We start from the raw sequence: 10,344 nt of genomic DNA, 5'->3' as shown, positions 1-10,344 counted from the left end.
TTAAGAGAATTATCTTGGAAGTCTGAAAGATTTCTAGTCACTTACTACCTGTGTCCTTGAGCAAGTTATTTAACCTCTCTCATCCCCTCTGTATAGCTGTTTTAATAAAAAGATGGAATAACCTTAATTTGCCCTCCCACCTGAACAGCTAAAAAAAATGGACAAAGTATGAGAAACAACCATGTTCAAGACATTGAATGTCAGGGAACAAAGGACAGAAATACCACAAAGTCAGGACACAGAAGGAGGGGAACCCTAGAGTTTTCCCAAAGTACTGTGTAAAGGGAGATTCTAAACTGTGGCACTGCAGGGAGGAAAGTAGGCAAAACCCAGTGTTTTTTCTTGAGCTGAGGAGATGGACCTGGGAGTCCAGGTAAACGAAGAGACTGGAGGGCAGGATACCAAAGAGATTACAGCTGCACCCAGAGGAGGAGCGAGTTCTGGAGGACTACAGGACTGAGCATTCCTCAATTCATGTAACATGAATCCCTTAAGGGCAGGAGAGGGCCTGTCTTCCTGGAACAGGAAAAGTCTTTGAAGAAATACAAGTTGAAATTTTTCAGGATTTTATGAAAATGACGTACCCACAACAGACCCCAAAGTCACAATGATCCCCAATGATCCCCAAAGAAACATGAAGGAAACCACACCACGTAAGACAAAAATGATGCAGCCTTCTTACCAGAAACAATACAAGCCAGAAGAGAGAAGAATTAAGATAAGTACTAAAAGGAAAAAAAAAATCATCTACCTAGAACTCTACATCCAGGGAAAGTATCTTTCAGAAATAGAGGCAACACTGTAAAATTCAAGCCAGACAATTGGTAATCCCTGGTTAATAATATTCATCCCTATTCCATCATCACAGAAAACATATAATATCAGTATGCTCCATTTTCAGTGATGCAAAATTGGATCATCCAGCTAAATTTTATCCTCCAGGTCTTTCAACTATACAGTGTCTCTTTTCAATTAATAAGCAATTTGATAGGTGGTATTTTGAGATTATGTGCATAGTCTATAAATACTTTTCATGCAATTATTTTTGTATTCACTGATTATCTTGCTTGAATAAATTATAGAGGCAGAAATAGAGGCAAAATAAAGAAATAGAGGCAAAATATTTTTTCATACTTTTAAAATATTACTTTTTAAAATTTATTTTCATATATGTATAAACTATCACCAGCACACTTGTACTGACAAAAAATGTAAGGAGGTCCTTTAGAAAGAAAGAAAAACAGTATCAGATGAAAAAAAATGAATCTACATAAAGGAATAAATAGCCCCAGAAATGTTTACTACATGGGTAATCATAATGTTTTTCATTTTATTTAAATCTCTTTAAAGATAACTAAAGATCACTTCATGGCAAATAGACGGGGAGACAATGGAAACAGTGACAGACTTTATTTTCTTGGGCTCCAAAATCACTGCAGATGGTGACTGCAGCCATGAAATTAAAAGATGCTTGCTCCTTGGAAGAAAAGCTATGACAAACCTAGACAGCATATTAAAAAGCAGAGACATTATACCAACAAAGGTCCATATAGTCAAAGCTATGGTTTTTCCAGTAGTCATGTATGGGTGTGAGAGACGGACCATAAAGAAAGTTGAGCACTGAAAAACTGATGCTTTTGAACTGTGCCATTGGAGAAGATCCTTGAGAGCCCCTGGGACTGCAAGGATATCAAACTTTTCAATCCAAAAGGAAATCAGTCCTGAATATTCATTGGAAGGACTGATGCTGAAGCTGAAGTTCCAGTACTTTGGTTACCTGATACAAAGAACTGACTCATTGGAAAAGACTCTGATGCTGGGAAAGATTGAAGGCAGGAGGAGAAGGGGGACAACAGAGGATGAGATGGTTGGATGGCATCACCGACTCGATGGACAGGAGTTCAAGCAGGCTCTGGGAGTTAATAATGGACAGGGAAGCCTGGCGTGCTGCCATCAGTCCATGAGGTCGCAAAGAGTCAGACATGACTGAGCAACTGAACTGTACTGAAAGATAATTAAATGTTTAAAGTAAAAACAATGATTGTGAGACGTATAACATCTGAAGATGTAACATGTGTGGAAACAAAGGGGCAAAGTTCAAGAAGGGAGAGGTGGATGTATTCTAGGTTTTTTATACTATTTGTGAACTGGCACTACAGTCTATGGGGTCGCAAAGAGTCGGACACGACTGAGCAACTTCACAATCACTTGAAGGCATATAAAAGTAGCTTAAGTGAAGTCGCTCAGTCATGTCCGACTCTTTGCGACCCCATGGACAGTAGCCAACCAGGCTCCTCTGTTCATGGGATTTTCCAGGCAAGAATACTGGAGTGGGTTGCCATTTCTGATAAGTTAAAGATGGATACCATAAGTATTAAGGCAGCTATTTTTGTAAAGTTATTATAAGCCAACACAAAAGATAAAATAAATCATGAAAATTCTCAATTTATCCAAAAGTCAGCAAAAACAAAAAGAGAGAAAAAGATAACAAAGAAATAATAGTACAAGGAGAAAATAAAATCACAAGCTCCTAAAATAAAACCCAAATATACTAATAATCATCTTACATTTTTTTCATGGTCTAAGTAACCCAATTGAAAGGCAGAGATAGTCAGATTTGATTTAAAAAATAGGATCCTACTATATGCTAACATACACACAAACCCACACATATACACACTTTAAGTGTAAAAGCACCTTAAAATTAAAAGTGGAGAGGGGAGAGAAATATTATGTTAATTAAAATAAGATTTTAATGGTTACTACATTATTATCAAAGTAGATTTTACACTAAAGCATATTTCCAGGGGTAAAAAGTCATTTAATTACGACAAAGGAGTCATTTGTCAAGAGGTACATGGTAATCTTAGACATTTATTCACCTATTGACAGTATTTCAAAATACATAAAGCAAAAACTGATAGAACTGCAAAAAGAAATAAAGAACGTACAATTAGAGTCAAGAGATTTCAACACTACTCACAGTAACTGACAGAACAAGTAGAACAATTAGAAAAGCAGCAATGATGTAGAAGATTTGAACCATACTATCAACCAATCTGGCATAATTAGTATTTACAGAAAATCTTACCCAACAACCAAATACACATTCTTTTTAATTGCACACAAGAAAACTTATCAAAATAAACCATATTCTTGTTCATAATCCAACAGTTAACAAACTTAAAAGGGTTCAAAGGATGTTCTCTGGTGACAGCTGAATTAAATTAGAAATCAATAACAGAAAAATATCTAGGAATTCACTGATGTGTTTAAAACCTTAAAAAAAATATTCTAAATAACCCATGCATCAAAGAGGAAATTAGAAAGTATTTTGATCTGAATGATAAAATATAACATATCAACACTTGTGTCATGCAAAGGAAAAAAATACCTAGAGGAAAGTCAATAGCATTAAGTACCTCTGTAAGAAAAAAGATCTCAAATAACTTCAGTTTCCACTTAATAAATCAGAAAAGATTAAAACCTAAAAATTAAGTAAGCATAAGATAGTAAATGATATGGCTCCAAGAGAAAAATCAATGAAATAAAAAAAACAAAAACAACAGAGAAAAACCAAAGATATCAAAAGCTAGTTCTTTCTTTCAATAAAAAAAAATTTTTTTAAGGAAAAAACCCAACAACAAGAACAACAAAATTGCAAGCCTAGATGGTTTCACTGGTATATTCATAGAAGGAAAACACCAATTTTACACAAACTCTTTCAGAAAATTGAAGTCAGAAACACTTCCCAATTCACTCGGTCAAATAAGTATTATTCCAATTCCCAAACCAAAGACATTACAGGAAAACCACAAACCAGTCTTCATCATAGAATACAGATGCAAAAATTTTTTAAACATCTTAGCAAATCGAATCCTACAGTATATTAAAAAACCAACAGTGCATTGTGAGGTAAGTAACATGCTAGGAATGCAAAGTTGGGTTCTTATCCAAGAAAAACAGCAACAAACAAAACTAGAAATAGGTGGGAACTTCCTAAACCTAATAAGGGACAGCTATAAAAAACGTATAGCTATCATATATAAAATGAGCAAGAAGGTAAGAATGTCCACTCTAACCACTTTTATTCAACATTGTATTGGAAGACCTAATTAGTATATTAGGGCAAGAAAAAGAAATGGCATTAAGATTGAAGGAGAAAATAAAATGTCTATTTGCACATGATGTGATTATCTATGTAGAATATGCTATGAAATCTTTAATATGTAAAGAAATCTACAAAAGATCTAGAGGGGTTCCTCAGTTGTAGGATATGATATGAATATGCAAATAGGAATGAGTTTATATTATCAAAAACAATTAGAAACTGGATTTTTGAAAATACCTTTATAATAGCCTCAATAGATATGAATAATTAAGGATAAATCTGACAAAAGATGCATCAGACCAATCCAATGAAAATTACAAAATGTTAAAGATTAAATTTATTTAAATAAATGTTAAGAGATCAAAGACAATGAAGATGTCTATAGTTCGTTCTTTGATCAAAAGACTCAATATTGTTAAGTAGTCCAATCTCTCTAAACCAATTTATACTCATTTCAATATTATCTGGGATTGTGATGGTTTCATGGGTGGGTATGTATACATCAAATTGTATACCTTAAACGTGTGGTTTATTGTGAGTCTATTATAACCTCCTTTAAAGCTGCTTAAAAACAGTATTGAAACAGAAGTCCCTAGGCGCTCAGCATGGCACCTGCACTGAGCCAGGACTGGTAAGTATTTCACTCCTAGGAATAGCAGTAGCAACAACAATTAACAGTGATAAAAAAAGTAAGCCTTAAGAACTCAGCTCAACACACTCTCCTGTTTATCTGGGGTTTGCCCCATCGCTCCACCAAAACTGTTCTGACCACGTCACCTATGACTTTTAAGTTGCTAAATCAATGACTTTCAAACATCATCTTACTTAACACGTCTGCATGGCTGCTGTTGTTGTCACTCAGTGCTGTCTGACTCTTTGCAACCCCATGGTCTGCAGCACACCAGGCCTCTCTGTCCTTCACTATCTCCTGGAGTTTGCTCAAATTCATGTCTCTTGAGTCAGTGACACCATCCATCGCACTGGACACGTGTTATCCTCATCCTCGAAATAGGTTCTTCACTTGGCTTCCAGGACACTGTCTGGCTCTCCTCCTACATTTCTGGCCAGTCTGTCACTGGCTCTTGGATGAGTGGGAGCCTGACCACCCACTCTTGGAGAGCTGCGGAGTTCGCTCCTTGATGCTCTATTCTTTTCTAACCACCCTCACTCCCCATTGAGTCTCAGAGTTCGAATACCAGCTGCTTGCCAAGGTCTTCAACTTTATTCTTCCAATCTCTAGCTCCAGACAGCTCAAATCACTATGTAGACATCGAACAACTATTGTGGTGAGAAGACTCTTGAGAGTCCCTTGGACAGCAAGGAGATAAAACACAGTCAGTCCTAAAGGAAACCAACCCTGAATATTTGTTGGAAGGACTGATGCTGATGCTGAAGATCAATACTTTGGTCACATGATGTGAAGAGCCGACTCACTGGAAAAGACCCCGATGCTGGGAAAGACTGAGGGCAAGAGGAGAAGAGGGTGGCAGAGAATGAAATGGTTAGATGGCATCACCAACTCGCTGCACGTAAGTTTGAGCAAATTCTGGGAGATGGTGAAGGAATAGGGAAGCCTGGCGTGCTGCAGTCCATGGGGTCACAAAGAGTCGGACACATCTTAGCAACTGAACAACAGCCGTAACATGTCCAGTCTGAACACATGACCTTCCCCCTCTCATCAATGGCAACTCCACTCTGCATGTGCTCAGACTAAAACCCTCTGTCCCTCACACCCACATCCACTCTATCTGAAAATCCTCTTGGCTCTGTTGTCAAAGTATATCCAGACTCTGACAACTCAATTCTCCTTGTCACCCTTGAATAGCTTACCTTCATAGCTTTTCTGAACCACTGTAACCACCTCCTAACTGGCCTATTTCTCCCTTTGCCTCCCAATGGTCTGTTCGCAGTTTAAGAACCAAAATGTGCCTGTAAAACATATAAATCTCCTGGCAGTCCAGTGGTTAGGACTCCACCCTCTCACTGCTGAGGGCCCAGGTTCAATTTCTGGTTGGGGAACTAAGTTCCCACAAGCCACAGAGTGCAACCAAAAAAAAAATAAATAATCACCTCTCAAGGTTTAAACAGGAAACCTACACAGTCTTCCCATTTCAGAGTACAAGCCAAGATCCTTAGAAAGGTCACTAAGTTCTCTACATGGTCAACCCTCCCCTAGTCTCTATCACTCAAATCATACCCCTCACCTTTCACTCTGTTCTAGCCACAGCAGATTTTAGTTCCTGGAGCATGCCAGTACTCCTGGCCTCAGGACCTTGGCACAAGCTGCCTAGAATATTTCTCCACCCCCAACCTGGTCTATATAGCTCCCTCGACCCCCTCCCTTCAGGGTCAAGTCAAAGGTCAACTTCTTGATGAGATCTTTCCTGGCCACACTATCCAAAAAAAAAAAAGTAACCTTCTGCCCACCCCAATCCCAAAACTTTATACCTTCCTTTTCCTGCTTTTTTTTTCCTCTCTACACTTACCAACATATGACATAATATATATTTATTTATCTAAGGTATTGTCTCTGTCCATTACTGGAATGTAAACCCCATGCAGATAGATATTTCTGTTTGGATTATTCATGGTTGTAGCCCCAGTAGCAGAGCCTGGCACATAGTAGGGCTAAATGCATTTGCAGTAAGAGAGAGAGAGGGGAAGAGTAAAGATGAATAAATGGAGACAATAAAGAACTGTCAGCTGGGGTTCATAAAGACTGCATTTTACACCTCTTCCACATGAAAGCCAGGAACCCCCAGAACATACTCTAAGCAGCAACAAAGTGGGGAGAGACTTGGACTAGATATTGGTGGTATGGATTACAGCTCTTGCTCTGAAATAGCCTCATGACCGTGGGCTCCTAACCTCCCTGGGCTTCAGTTTCCCAATGGACAAATGAGAGAATGAAAAGTAAAGATGTTGAAAGGGCATCCAGCAATACAGTTCTGTGACCTGGAAATCCAAAGACACAGGTAAGAAAAATGATGCTGTTAAGGAAGGTACCACAGGTATTCTACGTAACAGATTTTCTTAGACAGGAACACAAGGAAATGCTTTACTCACCAGCCTCCAGAGAAGGAATCAGTAAAGTCATGAAACAAAGAAGCCTGAGTAATACTTTCATATTCTCCTGGAGAAACAAACAAACAAAAATTTAAAAAGTAACTATTCACCGCAAATCTCTAAAGCTATATACATTGACTCCCCACCTGGCTTCACCCTCACCCCCAAGTCACACTGATAGGCTAGTCTCCCTACATCGTTTATGTGATCATGCTTTGTGATGCGAAATGGGTAAAAGGAGGATGAAGATTTTTAACAGAACTGGGGACAAGCTCAGATAATTTAAGATGAACAAAACTTCCATCATCTGTGCCATCATTCATTTCCATTTAAATTTCCCCCAAATCCAACCTATGCTACATCCCAAGTAGACTACTCACTAGACCATCAAAGCATCTTGTCTCTACTTAGATGGATGGGTTGCCCGCCTAGAACACATCCACTGTCAGGACCCATGTGCAAAGCCCCAGACTTCCAGATCCTGCCAAAGGTCACACCTTCCCTTTATAACGTATGACACTAAACCCTTTGGATGAAATGGCACAGCCGCTTAGAAATGAACCAGAAAGACTGCAAGACATAATATATTACAATTGGGTTGGTTCTTATGATTGTTCTAGTAAGCCCCAGAAAAGGCTTACTAGTGCTTTCAATTTAAAATTTCTACAATAAACATGTATTAACCTTACCAAAAAAACCCAAAAAAACCTCCACAGCCCTCTGCATAGTTGAGAAGCCACACCAACAGAGCAGCAGCTACAACAGGCATTGACCAGCCACCGGGCTATATATTAAACTGAGGTCCTGGTGGTGCTTTAGCCACTGAGTTGCGTCCAGCTCTTGCGACCTTGTGGACTGTAGCCCACTAGGCTCCTCTGTCCATGGAATTTCTCAGCCAACAATACTGGAGTGGGTTGTCATTTCTTCCTCCAGGGGAACTTCCTGACCCAGGGACAGAACCCAGGTTTCCTGCATTGCAGGCAGATTGTTTACAGACTGAGCCACCAGGGAAGCCCCTGGTAACCTGTGATTTTGATTTCCTAACATTCTGTCCATATCCATGGCAGGGGGCATAATCAGGTCAAGCATTTGACTGATGCCAGAAGGAAAGCATGCCCAGGGTCTTATCCATTAAACATCACTAAAATAATATCAATTGGAATTGAAAAAGGAAAAAAAAAAATACTCCTTTTGCCTACCTTTCTAAACTACTCAAGCCCGCATGAAGGCCCCTTTTCCTTCTGGAATGTTCCTGTTCGGTACTCCTGAGGTGGAAGCAGGGGGTGGAGGTGCAGTTGCAATTATGTGCACCAAACTCCAATCTCCTGCTTCCAACGAATTTATGAAAGTGAGAAAAGTGTTAATTCACTCAGTCATATCTGACTCTTTGCGACCCCATGGACTATAGCCCACCAGACTCCTCTGTCCATGGGATTTCCCAGGCAAGAATCCTGGAGTGGGTTGCCATATCCGTCTCCAGGGGATCTTCTTGACCCAGGGATTGAACCTAGATCTCCTGCATTGCAGGCAGATTCTTTACCATCTGAGCCACTAGGGAAGCCCCTAATGTACAAGTTTATCCAACCACCTATGAATTCCTCATATTCCACAGGCCTCAAAGCAAATTTATTCTCCCCACCAAACTTGCTCCCCACCTCAGTGATAGGGACAACTCTGCCATGTGCACGCATGCACACACACACACACACACACACTGCATGCACGCGTGTGCACACACGCACCCCCAATGAGAGATGCCGGCTCAGTGACCCTGACGCCTGTCACCCCAGAGCTGCTCTTGCCAGCACTAACTGGTCCATCTCCAGGGATTACCAAACTGGTTGAACCAGAGATTACCAAATGATCAGGTCAAAACACCTGCACTGGCTCCCCAGTGCACCCCAAACAGTCCACAGCCCTGAGCACAGCTCCTTGGTGCTGAGGCTCTGACTGCTCCCTTCAGACTCAAGCCTCCGCCTCCCTGTTCCCCGCCCCTCCACTGTCAGCCTTCACCTTGCCCTGTGCTCCAACCCCAGAGCCCTTGGCTTGGCTCTGCCCTTCACCTCCCAAGGTCCCTCCCAATCCCTCTGCCCTTCACCTCCCAAGGTCCCTCCAAATCCATCAGGTCTCAACCAGGGTCACCCTCCTCCCACCACCCCAGGGAGCCCCCAGTACACTTGCCTGGCTATTCCTTCCTCCTCTGGGCCCCCACAGCAACCAGCATGAATGTAATAACGTATGTCACTGCTGTTACCCCAGGACAGGAAGCCCCACAGGGACAGGAACCACAGCTTCCCTATCACTGCATCCAGCACTGTGCTGAGCTGGGAATTCATAAGCCCATGGTAAGTGCTCACAGGATGGCTGAGAAAATGAACTAAAAAATAGCTGTCCTCTATACCCAACCTTGGGGGCAGTGTCCAGGGCAGACCATATAATCTCATGCTTTGGAAAAATATCTGTCGTTTTAGTTTTACAGAAGATGAGACTTGCCTAATTTTCTCTAGCCATAAGTTACTTGCAAACACAAAATATTTTAACTAAGACATCACAAACCCAGATTCTAATAACATGAAATCATTAGAATATTACCTGAAAAATATTCTATTTAAGGGGGAAGGGAGGGTGAGACAAATTGAGAGGGTAGCAGGGAAACATATACATTCAGTTCAGTTCAGTTGCTCAGTCTTGTCCAACTCTTTGCGACCCCATGAATTGCAGCACACCAGGCCTCCCTGTCCATCACCATCTCCTGGAGTTCACTCAGACTCAATGTCCATTGAGTCGGTGATGCCATCCAGCCATCTCATCCTCTGTCATCCCCTTCTCCTCCTGCCCCCAATCCCTCCCAGCATCAGAGTCTTTTCCAGTGAGTCAACTCTTCACATGAGGTGGCCAAAGTACTGGAGTTTCAGCTTTAGCATCATTCCTTCCAAAGAAATCCCAGGGCTGATCTCCTTCAGAATGGACTGGTTGGATCTCCTTGCAGTCCAAGGGACTCTCAAGAGTCTTCTCCAACACCACAGTTCAAAAGCATCAATTCTTCAGCGCTCAGCCTTCTTCACAGTCCAACTCTCACATCCATACATGACCACAGGAAAGACCATAGCCTTGACTAGACGGACCTTTGTTGGCAAAGTAATGTCTCTGCTTTTCAATGTGCTATC

At 40.9% G+C, this 10,344-nt stretch overlaps 1 protein-coding gene across 13 annotated transcripts in view; it reads right to left on the bottom strand.

Moving 5' to 3' along the window:
• IL1R1 (interleukin 1 receptor, type I) overlaps positions 1–10,344 on the bottom strand; it is a 137,664-nt gene that overhangs the window by 20,658 nt on the left and 106,662 nt on the right. For 12 of the 13 annotated variants that reach the window (XM_010829669.1, XM_010829663.1, XM_010829668.1 and 9 more), the window contains one exon: positions 7,178–7,244. In XM_010829669.1, the coding sequence (XP_010827971.1) occupies positions 7,178–7,238 (61 nt within the window). In that variant the 5' untranslated portion in view covers positions 7,239–7,244. Of the gene's footprint in view, positions 1–7,177; positions 7,245–8,376; positions 8,583–10,344 lie in introns of those variants that run through there. The other variant, XM_010829670.1, reaches the window with a different exon arrangement.

This window comes from Bison bison, unplaced genomic scaffold (genome assembly GCF_000754665.1).
Source record: "Bison bison bison isolate TAMUID 2011002044 unplaced genomic scaffold, Bison_UMD1.0 scf7180017864508, whole genome shotgun sequence".
Lineage (NCBI taxonomy): Eukaryota > Metazoa > Chordata > Mammalia > Artiodactyla > Bovidae > Bison > Bison bison.
Note: the sequence above shows the minus strand (reverse complement) of the source record. Positions and strands in the feature narration are given on the sequence as shown.